The sequence below is a fragment of the Fusarium odoratissimum genome (genome assembly GCF_000260195.1).
Source record: "Fusarium odoratissimum NRRL 54006 unplaced genomic scaffold supercont1.83, whole genome shotgun sequence".
NCBI classification, from domain to species: domain Eukaryota; kingdom Fungi; phylum Ascomycota; class Sordariomycetes; order Hypocreales; family Nectriaceae; genus Fusarium; species Fusarium odoratissimum.
The window spans coordinates 25,426-52,182 of NW_022158798.1; the positions used below are offsets into that span (position 1 = coordinate 25,426).

General features: G+C 48.4%; 9 protein-coding genes across 25 annotated transcripts; 5 read left to right on the forward strand and 4 right to left on the reverse strand.

Annotated features, from left to right (window-relative positions):
* Positions 1 to 360: 360 nt before the first annotated feature.
* FOIG_16455 (uncharacterized protein) lies at positions 361 to 1,472 on the forward strand (the record flags this gene model as incomplete). The annotated part of the gene is made up of 2 exons (XM_031217899.1): positions 361 to 475; positions 532 to 1,472. 2 exons carry the CDS (start codon positions 361 to 363, stop codon positions 1,470 to 1,472), a joined length of 1,056 nt encoding a protein of 351 aa, XP_031052372.1.
* A 148-nt stretch (positions 1,473 to 1,620) lies between these two features.
* FOIG_16456 (uncharacterized protein) lies at positions 1,621 to 2,742 on the reverse strand (the record flags this gene model as incomplete). The annotated part of the gene is made up of 2 exons (XM_031217900.1): positions 1,621 to 1,905; positions 1,954 to 2,742. The coding sequence occupies 2 exons, from the start codon at positions 2,740 to 2,742 to the stop codon at positions 1,621 to 1,623; spliced, it is 1,074 nt and encodes a 357-aa protein (XP_031052373.1).
* Positions 2,743 to 4,421: 1,679 nt separating this feature from the next.
* Positions 4,422 to 4,847, forward strand: FOIG_16457 (uncharacterized protein; the record flags this gene model as incomplete). The annotated part of the gene is made up of 1 exon (XM_031217901.1): positions 4,422 to 4,847. One exon carries the CDS (start codon positions 4,422 to 4,424, stop codon positions 4,845 to 4,847), a length of 426 nt encoding a protein of 141 aa, XP_031052374.1.
* A 653-nt stretch (positions 4,848 to 5,500) lies between these two features.
* On the reverse strand, positions 5,501 to 11,496 carry FOIG_16458 (O-acetylhomoserine (thiol)-lyase). 16 transcript variants are annotated; one of them, XM_031217909.1, is made up of 9 exons: positions 10,187 to 11,496; positions 9,740 to 10,133; positions 9,657 to 9,689; positions 9,114 to 9,512; positions 7,059 to 9,060; positions 6,957 to 7,011; positions 6,818 to 6,901; positions 6,407 to 6,766; positions 5,501 to 6,359 (listed from the first exon to the last, which is right to left on the reverse strand). In XM_031217909.1, exons 5-9 carry the CDS (start codon positions 7,106 to 7,108, stop codon positions 5,607 to 5,609), a joined length of 1,302 nt encoding a protein of 433 aa, XP_031052390.1. In that variant the 5' UTR covers positions 7,109 to 9,060; positions 9,114 to 9,512; positions 9,657 to 9,689; positions 9,740 to 10,133; positions 10,187 to 11,496; the 3' UTR covers positions 5,501 to 5,606. The 16 variants fall into 16 exon arrangements, with proteins under 16 accessions (XP_031052390.1, XP_031052385.1, XP_031052381.1 ...); XM_031217904.1 differs by having other exon boundaries at positions 7,059 to 9,512; positions 9,657 to 10,768; positions 10,816 to 11,496; XM_031217914.1 differs by having other exon boundaries at positions 7,059 to 9,689.
* On the forward strand, positions 7,421 to 11,246 carry FOIG_16459 (uncharacterized protein). Its single transcript, XM_031217918.1, has 6 exons — positions 7,421 to 8,012; positions 8,062 to 8,114; positions 8,164 to 8,562; positions 8,615 to 10,145; positions 10,198 to 10,568; positions 10,623 to 11,246. Exons 1-6 carry the CDS (start codon positions 7,703 to 7,705, stop codon positions 11,133 to 11,135), a joined length of 3,177 nt encoding a protein of 1,058 aa, XP_031052391.1. The 5' UTR covers positions 7,421 to 7,702; the 3' UTR covers positions 11,136 to 11,246.
* A 232-nt stretch (positions 11,497 to 11,728) lies between the features above and the next one.
* FOIG_16460 (uncharacterized protein) lies at positions 11,729 to 13,777 on the forward strand. 2 transcript variants are annotated; one of them, XM_031217919.1, is made up of 7 exons: positions 11,729 to 12,001; positions 12,054 to 12,087; positions 12,147 to 12,490; positions 12,546 to 12,719; positions 12,769 to 12,843; positions 12,898 to 13,151; positions 13,202 to 13,777. In XM_031217919.1, the coding sequence occupies exons 1-7, from the start codon at positions 11,875 to 11,877 to the stop codon at positions 13,355 to 13,357; spliced, it is 1,164 nt and encodes a 387-aa protein (XP_031052392.1). In that variant the 5' UTR covers positions 11,729 to 11,874; the 3' UTR covers positions 13,358 to 13,777. The 2 variants fall into 2 exon arrangements, with proteins under 2 accessions (XP_031052392.1, XP_031052393.1); XM_031217920.1 differs by having other exon boundaries at positions 11,729 to 12,087.
* A 1,282-nt stretch (positions 13,778 to 15,059) lies between these two features.
* Positions 15,060 to 17,553, reverse strand: FOIG_16461 (uncharacterized protein). Its single transcript, XM_031217921.1, has one exon. The coding sequence runs from the start codon at positions 16,893 to 16,895 to the stop codon at positions 15,537 to 15,539; it is 1,359 nt and encodes a 452-aa protein (XP_031052394.1). The 5' UTR covers positions 16,896 to 17,553; the 3' UTR covers positions 15,060 to 15,536.
* A 4,074-nt stretch (positions 17,554 to 21,627) lies between these two features.
* Positions 21,628 to 24,432, reverse strand: FOIG_16462 (uncharacterized protein). The gene is made up of 3 exons (XM_031217922.1): positions 23,003 to 24,432; positions 22,272 to 22,952; positions 21,628 to 22,224 (listed from the first exon to the last, which is right to left on the reverse strand). Exons 1-3 carry the CDS (start codon positions 23,715 to 23,717, stop codon positions 21,839 to 21,841), a joined length of 1,782 nt encoding a protein of 593 aa, XP_031052395.1. The 5' UTR covers positions 23,718 to 24,432; the 3' UTR covers positions 21,628 to 21,838.
* On the forward strand, positions 24,090 to 26,578 carry FOIG_16463 (uncharacterized protein; the record flags this gene model as incomplete). Its single annotated transcript, XM_031217923.1, has 8 exons — positions 24,090 to 24,341; positions 24,408 to 24,477; positions 24,583 to 24,953; positions 25,002 to 25,379; positions 25,425 to 25,482; positions 25,534 to 25,723; positions 25,775 to 26,114; positions 26,173 to 26,578. Exons 1-8 carry the CDS (start codon positions 24,169 to 24,171, stop codon positions 26,576 to 26,578), a joined length of 1,986 nt encoding a protein of 661 aa, XP_031052396.1. The 5' UTR covers positions 24,090 to 24,168.
* Between the last annotated feature and the right edge of the window lie 179 nt (positions 26,579 to 26,757).

The following is a 26,757-nucleotide window of genomic DNA, read 5'->3' on the forward strand; positions in this document are numbered from 1 at the left end:
CGACGGATTTCGCAGCGTGATTTTCGGGACTGCTTACTAAAATGAGTGCCAGTTGAGTCTATTCTGATGCCATCGCACGCTTACCAATCAAGGCCGAAAGTGAACGTGGCCTGGATATACGGATCTAGCATCCACGCCTTTAATGGAACAGGGCATCAAAAACTTTCTGGAACATCTATACGCTGTTAGATGGCATGCGAATTGGTAAGATGATAAATCTGATAAAACTTCCCGGGTTACGATGGCGTGACAGAGCAAGCCATTAGTGAACTATGAACAATGCTATTATTATATAAATTCACCCTTTTCCTCTGTTTCTATCTTCATCTTCATTTAAGGAATCTGAATACGCAAAGAACAATGTCTCAAAAAGCTCTCTTACTTGAGGAGGTGGGCAAGCCGTTGGTCTTGGGGCACCGGACAATCCCAGAGCCGGGCGAGAACCAGCTACTGGTCAAGGTCCTTGTCGCTGGCCGTAAGTTCCCGAAATCATTTACCTATCGATGAGAACTGTAGCTGAATAATCTTCAGTAAACCCTCACGACCAGAGAACCCGCGATGATGGCCTATTTGTTACTAGCATGCCATATGTCATCGCTAGCGACATCGTCGGAGAAGTAGTAACCCTCGGACCCGGAGAGCACTCTGCCAAGTTCACACTTGGAGAGCATGTTTTTGGTCACACGTTTGCCGAAGGTGGCTTCAACAATGACTTCAACGCTGCGCAGCAATATGCCCTTGTTGATTCGAGGTTCGTGGGCAGAGTAGCCGGCACTGAGTTGACCGACGACGAGGCTTCTACAATTCCAGTCATCGTTTTGGCTGGATTCATTGCCCTGTTTGCCCCCTCCGGTCATGGAATTCCCGCTCCTTTCTCACCTGAGGCCAAGTCGTTTGACTATTCTAGCGCCAGCCTTCTCGTCATTGGAGGTGGCTCCAACACGGGACGAGCCGTCGTTCAGCTTGCAAAGTTGGCAGGAATAGGCCAAATCATCGCGATCGCTGGGAAACAGAATGAAGAAAACCTCAAGGCTATCGGAGCCACTCACGTTATCGATAGAAGAGCTCCTGATGTGCTGGAGCAGGTTCGTGCGATTGCTGGAGATGAGCTGATCTACGCTGTTGACACGGTCAATGCCGGCTTAGACCAAGAGCTCGGCGTCGCGGCGCTGTCAAATAAGGAAAAGGGAACCTTGATTACTCTTCGTCGACCGGACGGAGACCTTGACGCTGCTCGAATAGGGTCCAAGGCTGCTGGATATGAGCGGCGCCTTGCGTTTGGTGTATCCCCGATCCACCCGGAGCTGACTATGAAATTCTGGGAGGAGGTTCCTCGTTGGTATAAGGAGGGGAAACTTGGCCCCAGTAGCTTTGAGGTTATTAAAGGTTTGGATGCAGATGCTGTGAACAAGGCACTGGATAAATATCGAGATGGGGCCGGGGTCAAGATCAACATACACCCCTGGGAATGAGCGCCAATCAGTAACGTGACACAATTAGTCACCTACGAGAGGGAGTTTGAACTTGGGTACAAAGGCATATTACTTTTCATTTAAAAATAGAGATTCATAATAACTACTGCCATTGCGTTTCTTCGTGCCAGTACTGTTCACACCCCATCTAAGGGTCGCTAATCTTGAGCACCGTCTTACCATGGCTTCCACCAGTAAACATCGACAAAAACGCCTTGTCGGCCTGCTCGATGCCTTCAAACTGAGTATATCGCGACTTGATCTTTCCCTCCGAAACCCACTTTGGCATAGTAGCCTTGAAGTTCTCAATGTTGTCAGTGTAGATATTGTCATCCCAGAAGATGAAGCCCTGGATCTTGATGCGTCGGCGGAAGATCTCCGACAGGTTGGTGACGCCGTATTGTTCCTCAACTGGTTTGTTGTACTGAGATGCCTAGATAGTGTGAGCGAGTTGAATGGGGTGACTGGGGGAGAGACTTACTGTTCCGCAGCTGATGATGCGGCCGAACCATTTCATGTTCTCAATGGCAGCTTGGAAATGATCACCGCCGACATTCTCAAAGACAACGTCTAGTCCATCTGGTGCAAGACGCTTGAGGGCTTTGCCAACGGGCTCTTTTCGGTAGTTGAAGCCGACATCTGCACCAAGCTCATTGACCACGTAGTCAAGCTTATCGTCAGAGCTCACACTGACAATCACCTTCATGCCCTCGATCTTGGCCAGCTGGACAACAACTTCACCAACAGAGCTTGATGCAGCGTTGACCCAGATGGTTTCACCCTTTACAGGCTTGACGAGACCGTAGAAGGAGTTCCAAGCAGTCATGCCCGCCAGACCAAGGGTACCGACGTAGTGCTTGACATCAAGGTTGTAGTCGTTGGAGACCTTCCAAACAAGCGGCGACGCCATAGCTCTCGCGTCAATGAGCTCTTTAGGAATGATGCCGTACTCAGCGATAGGAAGACTACCAGCGATTAAGCTGCCTTGCTCAAAAGCCTCGTTCTCTGAGCGGATGACCTTCGCAATCGAGAAGTTGGTGATGGGCTCGTTGACCTCATAGCCAGGAACGTAGTCAACGTTTCCAGCTCCTCGCATGCGGTCTCTCTGATGGGGATCGAGACCAGCCGTGAGGAGCTTGATGACCAGACCGCCGGGTGGTGCGACCAGGCTCAAGGGTCGGTCCTCGAAAGCGGTATGGACGCCGGGCTCTGGTAGGCCTGAGGGTGACTTTTTGAAAACCCAGGTCTTGTTTGAGACTTCACCGCCCATGATTGTGTTTGTGAAAATACAGAAATAACAAGAGAAAAACTACAATATTGTTGTTAAAGGTTCATTAACTCCATCATGCTGCGATAGGTCTTCTCATCGTGCCTCTGTTATAATGCTCATTTGTCTCGCAACCCTGTAAATCTGGGGTGCATTGTCTCTGACAGTGGAGGCTCAGTGGGGGATGCACTACAGCGGCCATCTCGGAGCCTTTTAGGCCCTCCGAAACCATGACCCGACATAGCGTCCGAAAACCCCATACATATTACTGCAGGACATGCCGGAAGGATTTAATTTTTGCATTGAACTTAGTGCCGTGTGAAGTCAAGTTCTAGTGTTATATCTTCTGTGAATACACAGAAAGACGGAAGCTTGCTCTTCAGTGGGTTGATGTGCGGCTGGTAGTGGATAATCTCGCGTCTCGTCTTCCGATTGGCCAGGACTTAACTGATGTAAGGATCATCGGGCTCTGTTTTGTGCCTTCGGCTGCCGAAGTTTACAGTGGAGCTCCGGTCTCTCTTTGCATTCGGTCCTCGGACCCGTCCAGCCAAACTGCCGATGCTTGAGAGTTTTGAACCTGGAAGGAACTGCCTAGATGCAACGAGGGAATTTCGCTGAGGTTAGGTTAATGAAGATTACCATTGGATACAAGGCTGTTCTGTGAGTTGTCTACGACGCCTAACGTGTTTTAGCTCACCTCGTCATTGATCTTTTTTATGACAATGGAAAGACTAGCAAGAATATTAGTATACCCCTGAATGAGGCTTGATATATCTGGAAATAGTTCGTAAATAAAAGGTGGCAGGACTTTAACAGTTCCGGTGCCTATGATCTTGTTTTATAGTAGAGAAAATGGGATAAAGCACGAGCTCTAGGGTGAATGGAATGTGATGCAAGCATTACTTATTAAACCTTTCAACAGCCTGTAACATAATTTATAAATTACAACGCTTATCGCCGATAATCCTAAAGAAATATAAGTTAAAGATTTTAAATAATAATTAGTTTAGAGCGGGAAACTCAGTGCGCTTCTAATAATAATACTTAAGTATAAAACAACCTCTGCATTCCAGCAGCAGTAATATCTAACTTGTTTACTGCTTTTATATCTCAAACCTCCTAATAGCGCGGTATCTCATGAACTTAGTAGAGAATCGCATTTAGCCTACAACTCTTCTATCTGGCTTGGAAAAGCCAAGCTGAAATATGGCGCTAGCTACTAGTGTTAGATCAGCCCAAAGACAATAGTCAGCTCTAGACCAGTCGAAAGCTAATAGTCATGTGTTAGCGCCCGCCTTAACGACATAGTTCTGGGCCACGCGGTGTTGTCAGATCATGCGCGGCAAAAATGGGAATAGCTTCCACATATCATACCTATAGCTTCCCGGTACTCAGCTGAAAGTGTACTGAAAGTACTTCTGCTGCAACGTAGCAGCGCCTCCTCGCTTGTTTTTAACTAAAGTGGTTAGTTGAAACGACAGTCTGAACCTTTCACAACCCATACGTAAAGCTGATAGATAAGTAATTACCAGGTATTTAAAGCGACTGGGCATCGCTCTTCCTTCCAAGTTTCCCGAGTGTCCCAGTCTCCCTATCATTTTTCCTACCATTATACCACCTCAGAAGTTCGCGGCTCCGCTTTCTGTTCATCTCTTCCATAGGACCAAAAGACTAATACAATAATGACTGCCTACAACAAGAACGACTGGGGTACTGCCATGTGGGGTATCGATACTCATCTCGCCAACGCCAGTTCTGATGCGCCTCGCAGCGTAGGGATCACCCTCGTCAATAACACCAACCAAACACTATACTGGGATGACTCCGGACTGGAGCACGGTAGACGAAAGATGACGGCACCTGATGACATTGCGCCTCGTACCAAAGGGCGTTGGATGTTGGAATCGCATGGATACCTGACTGGATGCGAGGGCTGGATGAACTGGAGGATTGGCAGTGGTGGGCCAAAGGTCAAGCTGGAATATGATGTCCCATATGCAGGGTCGAATGAGTACGGATACGAGGTGGAATCGTCTAGTTATACGATTGAGAAGAGAGGTGGAGGCGGCAACCATGCCAATGTGGTTTTTGTTGTTTCTAACAATTAGTAATTGATAGAATGATCTGCTCACGAGATAAATGGTACTTGAAGGACTTTGTCGATGGATAGGTGGCCAGAATGTAACTTGGTTCTTAGGACAGCAACAACTCATTGCAATCGACTTTATCGGAGTAACTTTATCTTTTCTCGACCGATGCCACGTAAGAGTAAGACGATATCAGCATGTACGTTCAGGGTCGCCACAAAAGCAGGCTCCCTAAGCTTGTTAGCTTAACCTAGGCAGCCATTAATGATGAACGTACACGATAAGCGAGAGAAACAAAATTCCCTCAAACACCTTATTTTCTATCTTATCAATCACCTCTAAGCCATCTGAGATACCACAACAGAATGAAGAGGCTAGACTCATCCTTGCGCTTGCGGCCTATCGGAAGGTTACATGCGACCTAACCCAGCTCTTCCTACCCTTTGCACCTTTTCGAGGGGACAAATCCTCTTGGACGAAGCGACGGTTCCTTCAGGTAATCTTGGGCAGATCATCAATAGTCAGGTTGGGAGGTAAAGCTCCAACGGCTGCGGGTCTTGATTTGGAAGATAACAGCACCAATCACATCTCAACTGAACGCGTACAGTCGGACTCTAACCAGAGGACGTGGCATGTTATCATTGAGATCGAACCCAGTTTGAGTTAATGTGCAAATATATCTCAGAAATCCGTAATCGCATTGGAATGTACTTATATAGCAGCTTTTCCCACCACCTTTCTATCAATCTGACCACCAAGTCCACCAAGCTACATCGACACTCAGGATCCATATGCCTTCTGGAAAGACTGCTCGAAATCGGCAATGATATCATCAACATGCTCAATACCAACCGAGATACGAATCATATCCTCCGTCACACCAGAAGCCAGCCTCTCATCCTCAGACAGCTGCTCATGTGTAGTCGACCAAGGGTGAATAGCAAGACTCTTGGCATCACCCACGTTGGCAAGGTTAGACACAAGCTTGAGACCATCCACGACCTTGCTTCCAGCTGAAGCATCTCCCTTAACTCCGATGCTTAGCATAGCGCCAAATCCTCGTGTGAGATACTTCTTGGCTTGTGCGTATGTTGGGTGAGACTCGGAGCCTGGCCAGAGAACCCAGCTCACATTGGGGCTCGACTCAAAGTACTTGGCAAGCTTCTCTGTGTTTTGCGCATGTCGCTCCGCTCGAAGACCGAGAGTCTCAATACCGAGGAGGAGTTGCTGTGCGGAGAAGGGGCTGAGACAAGCGCCGATGTCGCGGAGCATCTCAACGCGGATACGAGTGATGAATGTGGCAGGGCCGAAAGCCTCCCAGTACTTGAGACCGTGATATGAAGGTGATGGCTCAACCATCTCGGGGAAACGGTCTGAGTGCTTGTTCCAGTTGAAGCGGCCGCTGTCGACAATCACTCCACCTATAGTAGTGCCGTGACCGCCAATCCACTTGGTGGCAGAGTGGACAACGATGTCAGCGCCATGCTCAATGGGACGAACATAGTAGCCACCTGCGCCTAGAGTGTTGTCGACCTTACTACAGTCAACTCTGTTCAACGAAATAGGAACGACCAACTTACAACGAGGGGAATACCATGCTCATGGGCGATCTTGGCGATACCTTCAAAGTCAGGTACGACGTAATCAGGGTTACTCATGCTCTCGACATAGATGGCACGGGTCTGATCATCAATAGCAGCGGCATAGTCCTCAAGCTTGCCGCTTCGCACGAACTTGGTCTTGATACCAAATCGGGGAAGTAGCACGTTAAGCTGGTTGTATGTGCCACCGTACAAATGCGAGCTGGCAACAATGTTATCACCGGCCTTGGCGAGGGTGGCGATTGTGAGGAACTGGGCGGCTTGACCTGAGGAAGTGGCAGCAGCGGCAATGCCGCCTTCTAGGGCAGCAATTCGCTTCTCGAATACATCAACAGTAGGCTGAAGGGATAAGTCAGTTTATGAACTTGAGGGTTATTGGGTGTTGCTTACGTTCATGAGACGACTGTAGATGTTGCCGAGCTCCTTGAGACCGAAGAGACGCGCTCCATGAGCAGAGTCATTGAAAGTATAGCTCTGAGGAAGAGTTAGATGCTGGGTCTACCGAATCTTGGGTTCGGGCAAGACTAACAGATGTCGCATAGATGGGAACAGCAGTGGACCGTGTGTGAGGATCCGGCGTGTAACTGCAAAATGTTAGCTTTTGACGAGGCGATATCCACGGGAGTCATACCCAGCATGGAGCTGAAGGGTCTCAAAGTTCTGAAAGACTTGCTCTGCCATTTTGAATCACTTTTATTCAAGGATGTGAAGCACAAGAAAGGGAAAGGGAAAGCCTGCTAGTGTTGTCCAGGTCAGAGGAGAATATCGTTCGAGACAGGTCTTTAATATGATACACGTTTTCGAATCAGTTTAAAAGCCTTTACTCGGCTCAAACTAAATTTCGTATTGTCAGATCGGCCGCGATCTTACAGTCCGGCTCCGTTCCCGAACGCCGCCGAGTGGAGCAATCGGACACTTCCCCATGGAAGCTCATGCATGCATGTCAGCTCCGGTCCGGTCCCCGCAAAGCTTCCGATGACCAATCGCATTCATCTTCGTGATGATGCAACTTATGCTGATTCGAAGCATGAATACGACGGAGTGAAGTTATTGGAAGATCGCGGAATGTGGCCGAGAAAAGGTTCCGTTCGGTTGCTTGTTAAGTAACGTGCATATCAACAACCTCGGTTTACTAACGAGGTCCGAGTTTAGCTCAAACGTAGCATACAGTAGCATTGTAAGAAGGGATTGTACAAGTAAGATAAGGCCCAAGGCACGTTTCTAGCTCGATTAGTATTGCGTTGAAGCCAGACCCTGCATAGTCACAATTTCTCTATGCAGAAGAAAGCAAAGCAAGCATTATTCTCTCTCTACTCTCTTGCAAAGTATCCTACCAACGCCATGGGTTCAATCTCCCATTTGCCCGCCTACGGCCACAGGCTGCTTCCCGTTTTGATCGACGAGATAGCACGGGACGAGCCTGATCGCGTGCTTTTCTACACTCCCCGCAACGGTCAACCTTCGCAAGGATATGATGAAGTCAACACCAAGATCTTTGCCAACTCCATCAACCGGCTTTGCGGGTGGCTCGACTCCCAACTTGGATCGCCAGCGGGGCCCAGGACAATTGCGTACATTGGTCAAAGTAAGTTGACTTTGCTATTCTACTGCAGGCAGCTGCTGATGGGCATTAGATGACCTGAGATACTTTATCATGATGATTGCTTCCACAAAGCTGGGACATAGAGTAAGATCCCATGAATATCTCATCTGTTAGGTAGTGTCTAACTGATTAGCTGTTACTCTCGTCACCACGCAACAGTGTTGAAGGACACGTATCACTTATCAAACAGTCTGGCTGTGAGTTCTGGATCGCCTCATCTGGCTTGGATCACCATGAATTCCTCCAAGACCTCCAGATTCCAAGTGTTGAAGCCCCCGAATTACCCCAGCTCCTAGATCCAACACCTGTCAAGCCCTATGTCTACCAGAAATCCTGGAATGAAGGAAAGTCGGACATGCTGGCACTGCTTCACACCTCCGGCTCTACTGGCCTGCCTAAACTGGTGCCAGTGTATCTCGAGACTGCTGCTACTGTTGATGGCTTCCACTTGATGGAGCCTACGAATGGGAAGAGGCCGACTGGTGTTGAATGGACTGGCACGAGACAGTTGTGCGCTATGCCCCTCTTCCACGTAAGTTTCGTTTTCTTGTATCTGAAGCCAGGCTCTGATGTGTATATCTTAGGTTGCTGGAATCTGCCTTGGTCTGTACTCAGCCGTCTTCTTCAACTGGACCGTTGTTCTCCCGTCTGTAGGACCGATCATGCAGCACGTTATAGAAGACGCGCTTGACCACATCTCACTCGACTCAGCCTTTATCTCGCCTAGTGTCCTACAGGATATCTCCAAGTCACCCCGCGTACTCGAGAAGCTCTCGAAACTCAAATTCATCACGTCAGCTGGAGGACCTATTCCTCAGTCTGTCGGCGACTTGATCCACTCGCGTGTACCCATCATGCAAACCATGGGAATGACAGAGGGCCAGTGGCTTGCGTCTGTCGTCACGCATCCTGATGAGTGGGCTTACTACTACTTCCATCCAAGAACAGGTGTCGAGATGCGCCCTTACTCCGAAGACCTGTCTGAGCTGGTGTTTGTTCAGAACCCCAAGCTTTCTGCAACTCAACCTGTCTTCAAGACGTTCCCTGAGCTTGATATCTGGGAGACGAAGGACTTGTACTCACGACACCCGAAACACCCCGATCTCTGGAAGTACGAGATGCGGCGTGATGATTTGATCATCCTATCCAACGGGGAGAAGTTCAACCCTCTTGCTGCTGAAGGAAAGCTTATCAGCCATCCATGGATTGCTGCCGCTTACCTCACTGGTCGTGGCCGTTTCCAAACAGCTGCCCTCCTGTACCCTGACCAGAACAGCCTCGACAAGCCAGACGACATCATCACCGACAACGCCTGGCCAACATTTGAAGAAGTTAACAAGTCTCTCCCAGCGTTCGCTCAGATCCACCGTGATTTTGTCAAGATCGTTCGAACTCCGTTTCCGCGTACTCCAAAGGGGACTCTCGCTCGCAATGAGACAGAAAAAGCATTCACTGCCGACATCAACGCTATCTACGACAGGTCTACTCATGGTAAGCCTTCTGTTCACATCAACGGAACAACGGAAGATGTAGTCCGTTCTGGCATTCGAGAGGCAATTGAGACCGTGTCCGGTTTGGTTGATCTCAAGGACGATGACAACATCTTCACCAGAGGCTTCGACTCACTTCATGTCATCCGACTAGCCGGACTTCTCAGTTCTGCCTTCGATCAGCCACTTGAAGTAGAAGCGGGTACTATCTATACCAACCCAACCATCTACCAGCTCGCCCATTCTGTTTGGTCTCATCTTGAACATGGCCCTCAGGACAAGGTTCATCACAGCGAAGTTACTCGGGAGATGCTTGCCAAGTACGCTCAGGCTTTCGAACCACCTCGCGAGGCGAAGGAGCATATTGTTCTCACCGGTACAACTGGAGAGATTGGTTCGTATCTGCTTGATGTTCTTTGTAACAACGACAAGGTTGCCAAGGTTTGGTGCTTGAACCGCAGCGCCGACGCCTTCCAACGTCAGGTAGACTCGGCCAAGTCTAAGGGCCTTTCATCGAGCTGGCAAAGCAAGGCCAAGTTTGTTCGTTACGATGTCGCCTCAGAGAACCTTGGCTTGAGTCAGGACGATCTTGAGGAGATCAAGAATAAAGCCACTGCTATCATACGTAAGTCCGTTACCTCATATAACTATTTACTAGAAGCTAACCTTGGCTATAGATAACGCTTGGGAGGTCAACTTTAATCTCCCTCTCTCCTCCTTCGAGCCCCAGTTCATCGGTCTTAAGAGTCTTGTCGACGTCTGCCGAGAGTCTCGCCACAAGATCCGCTTCTTCTTCGTATCGTCTATCAGTGCTGCCATGAACTGGCCGTCTGAGCTCTTAGGCCCTGTACCAGAAGCAAGCATTCCCCGATTTGATGCGCCGATCAATGGGTATGGGTCATCTAAGCTTGTTGCTGAGCACTTGCTTAGCAAGGCTGCGCGATCTGGTGTCTTGAGTCTCTCGATTCTACGAGTTGGCCAAGTAGCTGGCCCCGTCAAGACGCTTGGCGAGGGTAGCATATGGACTCGACGTGATTGGGTTCCAGCTGTAAGTTTTCACCCGTTGTGCGCCGCTTCCTGTCCAACTAACACGGTCTACAAGATTATCGACGCTTCAGCGCATCTTCGAGCTCTACCATTAGATCTTGGCTCTGCAAGCATTTTGGACTGGATCCCCATTGATCTCCTAACGGAGGTCATCGGACAGCTCGTCGTCCCTGTGAACCCAGTCGTAGGACAGGAGAATTACTACAATCTACTTAACCCCCGAACAACCAGCTGGATAGACAGCTTGCCTGGTCTCAAAGCTCGTCTCGAGGATTATTTTTCAGAGACGTTTGAGATCATTCCGCTACAAGAATGGATCAGCCGTTTGCGAGGTGCTGAGAAGACCATCGTGAAGGAGGTCAGTGAAGGATCATCCGAGACTGCGAGGAGGGCTCAAAGTGGTCTCAAGTTGTTGGCCTTCTTTGAGATGCTGGCCTCTGGAAAAGAGGGATCTCGGGGTCTTGAATGGGCCAAGGCAAACACGTTGGCACAGAGTTCTATCTTGGCCTGCATGGAGCCTGTATCATCAGCTTGGTTTGACACTTGGTCGAAACAATGGGGATATTGAGTTTAGCTTTATGTCAGTCATTTAGATGAATAAATTGTTCCTTCTCAATATGTCATTTATTAAATGTTTTGATGGCACGTTGAGAAATATTAATATTACGTGTCTGCCTACTTGTGAATAATATCTATCTATCTTGAACCAACGACATCTACAATGACATAATACTATTACAAAAGAAAGATACGAAAACACTGTCCGACAACATCATGATCGACATGTCAGCACTTGGCCATTTTCGTTCGGGACCCGTCGCCGCGATCCTTCAAACTTGATTGGGTTATGGCATTGAGAGTCAGCATCGTAAGGAAGTCTCTCTATGCGGCAAAGATCAGTTATGATTGATTAGATGTAAAAGATAAAAAGAACTTTCCGACTAGTGTCGTGACTTGTGCATTAGCCTACGGAAGTCTCCCGACTTATCCGGGCTCAGGGTGAGATCGGACATCCGACATTGCATGACCTGACCCACATGAGCAGGTTGTCTTCGGAGGCTAACACGGTCCCGGAAGTCAATCTGTTGAGCCAGCTTCCGTCGGAGAGACTCTGTATATCATGATTGAGTTTCGGAAGATTTACCGTAATGCAACCGATTAGAACATACGATGTCTTCGTTGAATATCATCTGTTGAGTTGGCGTTCAGTGTTGCATTCGTAAGACTTGTCATATAAACCTGAATACTACCCATTACAGCGAGTTTGAATGTTACTTGAGGGATTCATTTACAAAACACCGTGATTCATGTCTCGTACCAATTTGCCCATTCAACCCGCCAAGATGTCTGACGCCACATCCTCCAAGCCGCAAATCTTCTCTATCCAGGACCTCAAGCAGGCCGCATCGGACAAGATGTCTCAGATGTACAGAGGTGCGCACAAACATAGCCCTCCGATCTCGGCATCGTCAGCTAATGCTTGCAGACTACTACAACGGCGGGGCCATGGACAACATCACGTAAGTTACACTCAAACCTTTTTAAGCTTTCGGTTCCTGAAACACTTACGCGGTCTTAGTCTCGCGAGTAATGAGGCTGCGTTTGACCGATACTTGCTTCGTCCTCGCGTTCTCCGTAATGTTTCAAACATTGATATGACTACTACCCTCTGGGGCACCAAGGCAGCTTTGCCTCTCGGTGTCTCTCCCTCGGCGATGCATCGTCTTGCGCATGCTGATGGAGAGGTTGGAACGTCGAAGGCTTGTGCTGCACGAAACGTACCCATGATTCTGTCAGCTCTGTCAAACGATACCCTTGAGGATGTATCTGGACAGAGTTCTGATGGATCGACGCCCTATGCCATTCAGGTTAGCCCGTTCAAGAATCGGCAGATCACCACCAATCTTCTAAGCCGTGCCAAAGGTCAGTTTTTGTACTTGCATCTCGCTAAACAACCTTATTGATGAATTCTCTCCAGCTGCCGGGTACAAAGCTGTCGTGTTGACTGTGGATGCTCCCATGTTTGGCAGGAGATTGGATGATCTTCGAAATGGCTTCAGCGTCCCTCCAGGATTTAGCTTTCCTAACTTGAGCGCTCAGACCCAGTCAGGATCTGGTGGACTAGGTGGCGGTATCCCTGACCTGTCTTTTGGTATGTGACTGATGTTTCATCGGAGGTTGCCCTCACTAATTTCCTCAAGATACCGCTGCTACTTGGGAAGAGAAGATTGCATGGATGAAAAGCCAGACTGACCTTGAAATTTGGGTCAAGGGAGGTGAGTGCGCGAATGTTGATAGCCAAGACCCATACTAACTAAAACGTCGTCTAGTTACTTCTCCCCTAGATGCACAGATTGCCATTGAGCGGGGTGTTGATGGAATCATCATCTCCAACCATGGAGGTCGACAGCTGGACACTACTCCAGCAACAATCGATATCCTCCGCGAAATTGCACCTATTGCCAAGGGCAAGACGCGCATTGCCATCGATGGTGGCTTCCGACGTGGCTCTGATATTTTCAAGGCTGTTGCGCTCGGTGCAGACTTTGTCTTTGTCGGCAGAATCGCCATATGGGGTCTAGCTGTAAGTTTTCCAACTGCCAATTCTGATACAAGAACTAATGAATGCTGCAGTATGACGGTTCCAACGGTGTTGGTTTGGCCCTTGACTTGCTGATCAACGAGTTCAAGCTGTGCATGGGACTTGCTGGATGCAGCAAGATTAGCGATATTACCCCGGCTCATCTGTCCATCTTGAACGCAAAAGGCGTCTTGGAGAGTGTATATTAGAAGCAAGATTGTAGCAAACACGACGGTGATGGTAGCTTTAAAATACAATGGTGATCCACTCGCTGCATTTAATTCAGGATCCATGACGCCCTGCTTGTTCCCTCTCCGCCTCCTTAATGCAAAGACTGTAGGTCTACGGACAGTGTCGCCTCATATTGGCCACTGCTGTCGGGTTTTAACCTATTTAGACATTGCGAACAGCAGGACCTCTCGTATCACCTGGGCAGCGCCGCGAAGCATATCTGTGATATAAGTTTAGGGTAACATACTTGTATCATCTTCGATAAACAGATTTTGACTATGAATACGTGGCACAGAAGTCAAAGTAATACTGTCGGTCGGCGTGCAAGTGGCAGCATGAATGAGGATCACAAGTGGCACGACTCAAGCAAAGCAGACGGCATTAATCTTGAACGTTTGTTGGCGCGGGAATTATGAATCGTAACTTCTTCAAGTCAATCCGCAGAGCCTCCGCTTCTGGCCAATTATGACTTTACACATATCTCGATTAATTTTAGCTTAAAGCTTAACTTAAAAAGCCAGTTGGCACGCCAAAGGCTGTTACTCAATTTACTTAGCATAACGTCAGTCACCTTGACGTAAGGCCGGGACCTCAAATTGTTCAGTGTTCTAAGCTGCCGCCGACGTTATCGATATCGGTTCTGAACCGTCTTGCCAAGTCAGCACCTTGATAGTCGCGATATAAACCTGGACCTTGGCACGGCAGATCATCCGCTACTGACACCTTGGCAAACACGTTGGTTAGGTTGGTTTGTGCCAATCCTCCGAAATCGCGATCCTTTTCAGTACCGGCATTTACTCGGGGACGGCGCTGCCGTCATCTTTTAGTGCTGAGCCCCCCAATGCCGCTCAAACCTGGTTTACTTACATATTTAGCGTGGGATGTTGTGTCGACCCTGTGGTCTTTTCGGCCGAAATGCGTCATCGGAAGGCTCGGTCCGTATGGCGCCATTGGCGACTACGGGAAATGGTGATATTATTCGAATTTCCAGAATCGAACTCTGTAGAGTGGGGGGCGTGCGCATACCGGTATGAACCGGTAGAGTTGGTTGCGTTACATGCGCGGAATTATCCCACTAAGACTCGCTAAGACTAGCGGACAAAAAGAGAGATCTGATAAAACAGGCAAGTCGTGTTCCTAAACTGGTGTTACCATGCCTTGCTCTGAGCGTCAGTTTATGGCCGTTTTGGGAAGCTGAGTCTCTGCTGTGCCTTGGACATACGTCGCAGCTCCACGGGTGGTGATAAGCGGCAGCTCACGAATGGCCAGTAGATGCTGTAGTCAGATCCAAGACTAATGGAAGTACGGCAGGTAAAGTCAGCAAAGGATTTCACCAACTCGGATTGTTGCCGTTGAAGGATTCCTTCTCGATGCACTCGTAACGTGAATCTGATAATGTCCTATGAGGGTTTTGTTTCATCCTTGCTCGGCATGTTTTGCTTACGGCAACGGGTGTTGTGACGTATTATGACAGATCGAATTTGTCACAGGAACATGCTCATATCCCTGTCGAGGTTACTCTGCATGCCTCTAATGCCCGCGGGTTTAGCAGACTCGACTGCCGCTGCTCTCTGCTAATCCCGTTCGTCTCACATGTTCCTGAATGCCAAGTGGAGCCATCTGGCTTAATTTCCGAGCGGATTTTCGGCGAAAATCGAGTAAACTCAAACTCCCCGTTGACGGAATTTAGAGGCTGAGATGAAGATCACATGGAGAAGTGATGATGTTAACGTGATTGAGGTCCAACAAAAGAGGCTATGGTATAAATATATTATGCCATGGCAATTATCGAGCACGATTTCTGTCATTCTCATGAGAATATTTACTCTTCGTTTCCCCAAGAACGTCTCCTTGCTCTTCAATAATCTGAAACAGCTCCTCCGAGATCACGGACGAATCCCACACAATGCTGACACCACGAGTCATCTCTCACCACCACCACAAAAGTCCTGGGCAACCAGGATTACGCTCCCACGGGATGAAAGGGCACGGCACAATTATCATCCACGACGATTCAGCCAAACCAGAAAGTTCGCTAGATCGATCGCCAGTTCAAACACGTGAGCCATCTGAATCTTTAGACTTGTAAGTTTTACTCTATTAGGAATCTATAGCAATCTTTTTGAACAAACCCCCAGAACTTCTATAAACAGGTGTCTAAAAATCTTTAATCTGGCGCATCACTACCTTTAATGCCCGGACGCATCTTATGTCGTCATGGTTTCCGTCTCTATCTTCTCCCAGCTGTATCGCCGCATTAAGCAGAGACTGACTGTGCTGACTCCCGAATAACCCCAATTCTCCATCTTTAGTGTCTTTAGCTCTAGAAGATACTCTATAATGCTCGGGCAGGCCCATGAGCTGTTCAATTTGGTGTAGCTGGTGCTCGATGAGGTGAACGAGCAGATTTCCAGATAATGTTTCATTGGGAGGAATAGGAAGACCTCCGATGTAAAGAGTCAGTGGGGATGATTGATACGAGCCAATTGACGTCTTGGAGGTGCTAAGGAGGTAGTCGAACACTTTTGAGAATATGATACCATAGATTGAAACAATTTGTATGTAGCACGAAAGTGCAATGAGAAGCTGTGTTGTGCGTAATCGCGGTGGCACTGCTGGCGTGTACGAAAATGATGAGGGCGTATGCTCAGCAGATGCGGGGGCGCGAAGGCCAGACAAGAGCCTCTCGAGCTCAGTGCAAGCTTGTGATACCTGGACTAGAGGATGGGACTCGCAGTTTTCAAAATCTTGACCAATACCCTGATGGGCCAAGGAAAGGTTCAGGGTACCCTTTACGTCCCATGGCGACGATCTGATGGAGTAGAGCTGGGCAGACAATTTCGAATGCAGCCTTGACAGAAGCAGCTCAACATGATCGCTTCTTATGGGTAAGGCAGAGTCCATGGAACTGGTACTCGGTAGGCTGTTGAACTGGTACGACGCTGTCGATTGGATGGTGCTGGGGTCCACTGTCTGTGCCTGTGCAACGCTGTGTTGGCTCGTCGATTGGGACGACAGGGGGGAGATGTCGACGAGGATATTATCATTGACGATGAAATCGGAATGTTGCATCCCAATGCTGTCCAAGATGTTGTCCAGCGACAAATCATACTCAAAGTTCATCATGTTGTTGATGTCTGTGCCACCGGCTGAGGGTGAAGAGTCTGTGGTGTGTGACGACGAGCTGGTATCACCTTGCTCAACTGAAACGGTTGGCTGCACCTGTCTTGAGGGGGGACGACCTGTTGGACGTGCTTTGCTGGTGACACATTCGATGCCAGATTTGAGGCATCTAAGACATGCGTCTGTTGAGTGACCTGAATCTCGGTGACATCGCAGCTTCTGTGCGCGGCAGCGATCACATGCCGAGCGCTTCCAAGGTGCTCTGTTAGAAAAGTCGCCAGCCATCTTTAGACCGAGTAAGCAGGTAGCAGTGTATGTCAAAGTGGGAGCAGTAAAAAGAAAGGAAACCGTTATCCTGATGATCCCGGAAAAGACTGGAAAGAGATGGGGCATGGAGTATGTATAATATGTCAAAGAAGTGAGAAGAAGAAAAGAAAACTGGTGCTTCGGCTTTATTCTATATCTGATAGAATATCAGTCACCTCCATGCACTCAAGTCAGCGGCATCCCGCGTTTCTTGCAGGCGAAATCTCCCACGATGACGAAAAATCCTAGCAAATCAAACAATCCCCGTGTCCCGTGAAAGCGGAGAGAAGAGAATCCTTTAAACGGACAGGACATGCAGCCACAATTACTAGGTCCAGGATGGGCCATAAGCTTTGACGAGTTGCGTTCTTGCAGCTGTCATGGTACGTACACGCAAGTGGCACACACCCATTGGAAGCCTTAACGAGCACGCGGGGTTGCGTTGCAAAAAAAGAGAGTCGGCACCTGTTTAGCTTTGAACAACGTGCCCTCTGCATGCGTAATCTCAAGAACGAACGTTTTGAACCTTGACAAGGGTGAGGGCGTGAGATGTGGCGTGTTATCAAGGTTCCAGGGCGTGACTGTAGAGATCAAACGGCGCCTCAGCCTTACAGTTAAGTCTTTTTTTTTTTTGACACTAAAAAGAGTAAGCAAGATGAGCTACTGTAGTCTAAAGACGGGCTTGAATGCGAGTGACGTGCTTGTTTCAGACCCGGGCTTCCTCCGCCGATGCCGCACTCTCTCTCATTGTCTCTAGTCTCTGCGAGAGATTATAAGCGAGAAAATACGGCCGCCGTAGTCAATCGACGCTGTTGACCCACTATAAAAAAGTAACCGAAATCCTTCTCAACTGCCTGAGAATTCCAACGCGTTGCGATGCAAACCCTTTTGGCAGTTCAAGTGGATTCATCAGAAACGGTTCGGTTTCCGCACTTTTTTTTTTTCTCGCTTCAGCAGGTCTTGGTGCTGTACCCGCTCACTTCTCATCAGCATATTTGACACCTGTTGAGTCCTTTTTGACAGTTTAGTACAGTCATATTTGTCATGCTGACTGCAAAAGGCCCCCCACTTGTCTGAAATAAAACATCAACAGAGAACCCCATAGAGCTCGCTCGCTAAATGTGTTGCTCCGTTCACAGCTGAGACGAAAGCTTATTCTGCGGGCAAACCCTGCGCGTTCGCGGAGGAAACAAATATTCCGCGCACCGTGCCTCTAGCGTATAGTATGCAGTCCGTTTTTGGTGGTTGCCGCTTATAAGCAGCAAATGGATCATGAGGATAAACCTGGTAGTGGCATATGGTGGAAACTCCCCTCGGTCGGGCTGCCACTGAAACTAAACTCCGCTCTCCACTGCGTTAAGTCCACGACTGTTAATGATCCTCGCAAACGAGTCGGATTTCCCCAGATGATGTCCGCAGCGATCTGTCGCATCCACTCGTAACCGCTGAGGTTCTTCAAAGGTTCTTCACAACGCGACCGCCCTTGGTCTCCAGCACCTGAGGCTTAATCTCCAGCCAGCAAGGATCACCAGCAAATGTCCTCACTGAACAAAGTTACGTGCATCTCCCACTAAAGTCTAGACAGACTAGACTCGCGAGCCCGCGACTCGCCTAGATCCCTGTCCATCATAACATCAGAAAAGCTATGTAACCCTGTTGGGATGCAGGGGGGGACTTGTACCGGGCGGCTGCGGCCCGTAAGTCGCTAGTCAGTAGCCCACGGCACACAAATCACTTGCCGGTCTAGCCGGAGCCCCTGAAGCTGCTTATGAGCGTCGCATTCCTAACCTTTTGAGGTGCCTGCACCAAGGGTCGTCCGATGCGCTACTGCAGATGAACACAAACAGGGTAGATGCTTTTGTCTTAATGACGGGGAAAGACACCGACACTGAGTTTCTTTTGAATAATTATTACATGTTATTTGTTTTTCCACCTATCTATTTATCACAACTTTTAACGTGCATATGCTGTGCAGAGTCAGTGGGATAAACAGAGAACTGAGATATCTGATATAGCATTCTATATTTTAGCTTGCTTTGCCAAGGCAATTAACTAACCTCACCTGTTGATACCATGGGAGGAAGAACTGCTTTAGCTGTTCATAATTCTTTAGTCAACGGCTTCGAAAGGCTAGCTCGGTCAGTGTCTGAAGAGTTTATAGACTATACACAGCGTAAAATATAAGGATTGAGAACAGGCACTGAAGTCTCTTGATATTATCACATGTTGTCTTTGCTGGCCTGATTTGATTTTAGTATAGGAGCGACTTATATAAGCAAGAAGTTTAATACAAGGTATGATTTCTATTTAATTAATTATACCTATAATATAACTAAGACATAGCTTTATAGTAAGAATATCTTCCTTAAGGTTTGAACTGCCTCTACTGTTGTCCTAGTCTATGTCAATGTCAAGGTCCAAGTTCAAGTCTGCGAAACACTTCTATCCTCAATATTTAGCTCAACTTTACCCCGACCTCGACCTATCTCTCCATCGGGACACTCGAGTTGCAAGGGCACTCCATGGGAGCAAAGCCGGAGGACTCATATTCACAACCGGGCGTGCCGTGATGCCGTCTCGTGCTGGCTTCTCGACGACAAGCGATTCACAGTACTCAGATTTGCAGTCATGACGACGGGAATATGAAGACGGGCATTTGAGATAACAGTTCTCAACTAGCATAGTACTACCATAGTTTCTATCGCCAAGTCAGGTGAAGTTGTTGTGTGCTCAATTCGTGAGACGTGATTGGGGCCTTCAATCGACTGTATCTGTCAAACTAATGCACGAAAGTTATGCATTTCAGATATGTCGTGTACCCCAACTTGCATTGGGCTTGACTCATGCTCAAACTCTAACATTGCGACTCTTCTCTCTGTAGAAGAGGAAACCCGTTGGTCCGTGAACCCAGCCTCAATCAGAACTCAATCTGTACGGGAGTCTGTGCGCTAGCGGGATACTGGTACGTGGCTTCATGGGTACGGTACGACGGCATCCAGATGCAAATGCCGGCATAGAGCTCTTCGAAATGAGGCTTCTACTCCGATGAGGCTTGACACTCACCGCTAGGGGCTCCCGCGGGAAGTCCTTATTGGTTGTAGTTAGCATGCCTGTCCCAGTCGTCGTGACTCCCGGGGAGTAGATCATCCGACCGAGATCTCCAAGCCTCGGCAGTCCTTGGAGATGTGCCATAATTACGACACGGGATCGACAGATGAATGCAACTGACCTAGCCCTTGTTACTTCGGGCTACATAGTTACCGAATGCCTAAACCCTGTCGGCCCGACTCAGCCATTGACAGAACACCCAGTAGATCTGATGATCAAGCAAACCGCAACATGATATAAGTTCGAGGCTTTCTTGGCATACAGAATTCCGGGGACTACATGTGGACCTTGTGTTAAGCGAACTGAACAAACAGATAATTCAGCGGCACTTGCTTGTTATGTTTCAGAAGCAATCCACATGACCCAGTTATTCTAAAGACCTTCAGTATCCGCTGTTGACTGTCTTGTCCGGAGATCTTTCCTAAATGGTAGTTGTAATAGACCGAGGCCGCGGCTAAGGATTCTTTGCTGAACCCTCGACTACCGACCTGCAGGTGACAGAATCAGCTCCTCAAGTTACACAGACCTAGGCTGCTCAGGGGCAAGGCTTGGCTGAGCGCTATGAAGATCTATCAAAGACGAAAGCTGCACCTAGACATATATAAAACCAACTAGGCTTGGACAGACCAACTTGACGGTTGCTAGGATAGTCTTAGCGCATAGTGATGTTGCTTATTGATCCTTTGCGCACAGAGGTTCGTCTCAAAAAGCTGGGAAAACATATCTCCAGATTTCCTTAAACCAGCATTGTTATTATGCCGGCGAACACCGAAGCGGTCTGAATAGAGACTAGATCAGCCCCCATCTGGAAAATCAGAACTGGAAGGTCGTGATACTATCAATAGCACGAAAGAACAGCGCTAACCATGCACGCTTGGTCACCTGTTGTCTGATTTAGAGTTTCGGGACATGTTAGACATCTCCGGCGAATTACTCATGGAAACACCACGTAGCTTCTTCCGCTGTTTCTCATGACTCGCGATAACTCTCCTGTGTATCTGATCGATTAACGAAAGGGGTAGCTCTCCACTAAACCGCCAGTGTGGACTCATCATGTGAGAGCTCAGACGGCAGCGATATGACTATTTCCAGCTGAAAGCTTGGCCTCGCGCTCTACTTTGGCGGGGTTAAGCACGATCCTGGTCTCCGGAAGACCTGAGCATCGTCACATCTCAATATGAAAACTGATCCAAAGCTATAAGGACTAGAACTAGAACGATTATGAATCAACGACACACGATAGGCTCAAGAACGAATTCGAAAGCACTAGGCATAAGAACATGCTGGTGATAATAGTTGCATTAATCTCGGCTTTATGAAATCCACTTTCACTTTTATATCTCCGAGTTGTGTTATCAGCAAAGAGTCCATGTAACTCGTCGGACAACGAGTGAAGTGATACTAACAGCATGGGATCCCTTCAACGGGTTGAACTTGCATCGTCACTTTTGATCAAGGAGGCCGCGGGAAAGGGAGTTACCATGATCTATCTCGACGAAGCCATGAATAGATTTCTTTGACGGTTTGGGCAAAAGAGCCACGGGAGGATGATATTCAAAGTTCGAGTGTTGTTGAGTAAAATGTTCAACATAACTTGGCAAAGCGGACTAGAGGCGTAAAGTTGTTACATCCGTCTATTGCCTGCGAGGGGACTGGTAGATGAACATATTTTTCACGTCTAAGCGTCATGAATACACGTGTGGCTTCATTGTGTATGGGAAAGGATAAATGAATATAATTATTACTACGAATATAACGATCTCTATCAACTTTATTTCTATCAGGTCTAAGAAGCAAGAAAACAGGCAGCAACGACGTGTCTTGAAATGTCTAAACTGGGATTACCTCCGTAGCAACCCCCAAGTTACTCAACTCGATTACTTTTCACTCCTCTCATCATCGTACACCAAAAGCCTAATCTATCAAACAGAGCGAGTATAACTCAGAGATCGACGGTGACCGTGGCTATGAGCGGCTGATGCGTGGCTGTTGTGCGTTCTGGCCCTCCACATCTCCTCAGCCTCGTTCATGGCGTCATCTTCAGTCACAGTGACGTGAAGAGACCGCATCTTTTGGAGAACGTTGGCAGCCTCTGCGGCGTACTCGCACTTCATCCGGATCTGGCGTCCGTACTTGTAGAAGAGGAAGGGAAAGGGGACACAGGCTAGGGCGAGGAAGGCTGGGATGGAACTAGCCCACTGAACTCCGAGGCCATCGTACATTTGTCTTGTGAACAGAGGAAAGGCGGCACCAAAAAGTGATCGAAGGGCAGAGTTTGCAGCCATGATGGATGCAGCAAATATGACGTCTGAGCTTGGTTAGCGAGGCTCACATAGCGAGTAGATAAGAACTTACAGGAGTCAATGAGATAGTTCAAGAGGGCCATGAAGACAAGGACGAGACCCCAGGCAAAGAACACTGTACCGATAATAGGGACGATCCAGTGAACACTGGGAAACGTTGTCCAGGCGAACCAAAAGAGACCGATGGGAATGAGAAGGGAACCCATGATTGCTGGTGGCAATCTGTCTTCAGGCTCCATCGGGGCACCTCTTCTCTGAGCAGCGCGAGCGTAGCGCTTATCTTCAAAGGCAAAGCTAATAATGGAGAGAACAACACCAATAACAATACCAGTGAAGGCAAGTCCACCGATACCTTGGCTCCAGCCTCGCCCTTTCTGGAAGACGATGGGAAACGCAGCGAAGCACATGTACATGGTGCCGTAGATGATGGAGATATAGATGGAGGTGATAAAGACGATAGGCTCTTTGAACAGCAGCAACCAGGGTCTAGTGAGAGCGTTCTTGAGCTGATGAGCAGCCGAGCTTGGTGGCTTGTCTGCATCTAGAGTGGAGATGTACACTTTGCCCGTGAGCTTGGACATGTGCTGGGCGCGCTTGCGCAGAATGTACGGCGCGTATGTCTCTGGGATGAAGACGGTGCAGGCAATCCAGGTGACGCCAGTGAAGGCAGCCATGAGCCCATGAAGCCAACGCCAACCTGCAGCCTCGCCAAGGAAGCCTCCTGCAATAGGACCTAGGCTCTGTTAGTTGTTTGTCGGCTCAAGACAAGAGATGTGGACGTACCGATGGCGGGTCCCAGGAAAGGGGCTCCCGAGAACATGCACATAGCCAAGCCTCGCTCCGACTTGTCAAACATGTCCGCAATGAGCGCTGGCGCATTCGAAAGAGGCGCAGAGCCAATAGATCCAGTCAAGAAACGCAGAACCAGCAAAGAAGCGATGGATCCTGCTCCGGCAGCCCCAGCGCTGAATGCTGTTGCAACCATGAATGTGAAGAAAAAGACCTTCTTCCGCCCGTAAAGCTCCGACAATGGTGCCCAGATCAAAGGCCCGAACGTGAAACCCAGGACGTAGAGGGAGATTCCAAGCGTAGCGACTTCTTGGGAGATGCCAAACGCGCGAATGACTTGCTTGATACCGCCCGAATACGCTGAACTGGCAAATGTAGTTGCGAGACATGCCAGAGACTGGAGAAGCACAAACGCCCACTTCTTCCATCGGGGAAGTAGCTGAGCATTTTGGGTATCATCGGGGAGGAAGTTGATGCGATACGGAGCCTGTGTTGTACCCTCTCCGGGGTAATTCTGATCGATGAAGGACTGGCTAATATGGTGCGCTTGACTGTAGATTCGAGAAAGTCGAGGTGGTACTGTATGCTGATTCTCCTGTGTCTTTGGCTCGACGCTGGGTTCGTTCACATTGTTGTCATTGCCGATAGTGTCGTTGGCAATAGTCTCGGAGGACAGCGAGGGAGAACTGGGTTGAGGATCGATAGCCATTGTGAATGGGATTCGTTTGTGATGTTTCTGACACAATCTCACAGACGTACGATTATGGTATCGTGACACCCATCTCTTAAAGGAGCGACTATTGACTTTTCCTTTTCCATTGTTGGTTAGGGGGGCGACAGGCCCGGCGTGCAATATTCGAATTGTCCGCGGTGTTTTGGGGCGGGATTATAATCATGGCTTAGAAAGCAGAAGCTGGACCAGTTTATTTTCCGCAGCCCAGTCGGCGTGCTCCGGAACAGCACGTTATTACTGCATGCGCCACTGTCGTAATTATTAGTGGATCACGGCAATATATTCATGTCCTTTTATATCACCGCCAAAACCCCGCGGCATTTCACACTTGTTCAACATCAGCCAAACCCCGCACCGCCATTCATCTCGGCGTCTTACACGACAAGAAAATATCCACCGCATTTATTTTCGTTTATCTGATTCCCCAATGCCTCTACCGTCTCGGGCCTCGTCTACGCCCAAGATTAGCAAGGCCTGCGTGCCGTGTAGAACGCGCAAGATCAAGTGCAATGCTGCTGTCGTTGGGCTTCCCTGCGGCAGCTGTGTTAGTAGAGAATGCCCGGACGAGTGTGTTTTGTCGGCACGGAAACGTCGGACTGTGTGAGTTTTTAAAACATTGATGAGTGAAGTTTCGTGTTGAGGTTTGGTTACTGATGCGTATTTTAGAAAAGTGCGTAATGCCGAACCTCCTCGGTCGCGGAAAAATATACCAGACACCAATGGTTCCGTTTTATCGGTTAGTCACTGTCTCATCGCCTCACTCGTACCATTTCAGTGATACACCCTCTGTAGTTCACTGCCATGTGGCCTGTACCAAGCTGATGGTTGTATACATCCATAGCCTCGACAACAACAGCTGCCAACAAATGTGTCAAGACAGGCAACAGATAGTTCTCATTCGGACCCTGTAGAAGAGTCTATCCATGCAAGCCATACTGGCAGTTCTTTACGGAATGACACTCCCCACTCGAGGGATCGTCGTCCGCCGGGTCAGGCCCAGGCTGATTTACTTTACCTTAATATTCTGCAAGATACAGTCAATGACACCTCAGCGGCCCAGACAGATGCAAGTGATCATCAGTCAAATGATGAACCAGATGACAGCTTCAACAGTCAAATACATCACTGGAACCCACCGCCTCAGCTTGACGACGTCGACAACGAGTATCTTGCTAAGAAGAAAGTATTCGAGCTTCCTCCTCCCCGATTTATGTAAGCCCATCTCACCACTGCAAATGAGACGAGCTAATGTTATTACAGGGACGACATAGTCAAAGCATACTTCGACTATGTGCACCCTTTCGCACCCATCCTCAACAGAACAGACTTTATTCAGAGTTATCGTTCAGGGACTTGTTGTCTTTTCTTGCTTCATGCTGTAGCAGCTGCTGCAAGTCTCTATGTCACTCATGACGTTCTGCTCGGCTGCGGTTATCCAGATCGTTCAACCGCACAGGCATCGTTCTTCTCAAAGGCCAAGCTGTTCCATGACTTTCATTGCCAAGGCGATCCGCTTTCCATGTTGCAAGGATCCATGATTCTTGGCGCCATCATCCTGGATCATCCATCTGACAGGGACTTTCAGTATTGGTTTCACAACTCAGTTCGGCGTGCTTCAAAGATGGGCGTACAAAATGCGTAAGTCCAGCGCCTCCAGGGCTAGACCTCGCTCACAAATTACAGCTGTCTTCGTGATGATGGATCACAAAAATTGTACCGAAGGATCTGGTGGGTTCTTCATGTGAGTTTTTGGCTATATCTATAGATTAGGTGCCTGGCTGACACGTTACAGAACAGGGACATCTTCCATTTCTTCATCAACACGCAGAACATGCGCCTGCTTGCAAATGCACCTCCAATCAGGCCACTCACAGAAGCTGATTGGGAGACTGAAGATATTGAGCAATGGTCCGGTATCTTATCGCCAATCTCCCAGGCCCAAAAGGTGTCCCTCATAGCTCAATGCGAGTTAGCCCAGATCTGTAAGTCTCAGCCCTCTCGAGAACCAACGAATCATCTGACATTCATCCCAGTCGGGAATGTCATGTCTGTTGTCACAAGTTCAACTCCATCAGCAGAGGAAATTCACAAAAGAATACTGCCGCTTGATGCCTGGCGAACATCACTTCCTGATAGGATGCAGCTCATGGCTTCTTTTGCAGATGGTGAGATTTATCATCTCGAAGCTCTGACCACTAGCTATCGCTTTGAGTGCATCATGTGTCGTTTGCTGCGTCGTGGAAGATGGCAAATGAGTGATGACGGGTTGCGCGAGTGGGCACAGCAACGGTTCAGATCGGCAATCTTTGAGCTTGATACCATCGTCAAACGCGTCATGATCAACAACACGATTCAAAAGTTGCCAACTACTTTGTAAGCACTCCCTCTGATGCATAAATCCTCGAGCTTTCTGACCTTTTCCCTTTCTCAGCATCACCACCATTACTGCCCTCTTGGCGCTTCACATAGAGTCTGCTCTTGACGCCGCAGAGTCAAGCCTCATTCGCTCAATGGCCCGGATATCGGTTCAGCACACCATGCTTGCACTTGACCAGATACGAGATACCCCTGCCATCAAGAGAGCTTTGCCTGCATTTGAGATTGTACTGTCCAAAAACAAGCTCTATCCAATGTCGTCGAGCGATACTGAGCAAATCAACACGATGCAGGCCATCTCCCAAGACCAGACTCTAAGTGATGGGCATATCTTGCAACCAGCTCAAGCGGATATGACTTTACCCCAGGATGATCAGTCATTCTTGTATGGGGATTTTATTGGATTTGACTTCTTAGACCGATGGCAAATGGAGCAATTGGATTTTACAGGCATTTACTAGTAAATGGTTCTAGACAATCTTTTCCTTGCTTAGATTTAGAGTTCTTTTTACACTTGGCTACCCTATCTATTACTCTTAGACGATAATAAATAAAACACCTCACCTTCCTTTGTCATCACACTTTCTTGGCATACAAATGTTAAGAAAGTGGCCCTGTCTACGCCTAAATCCTTAACAAG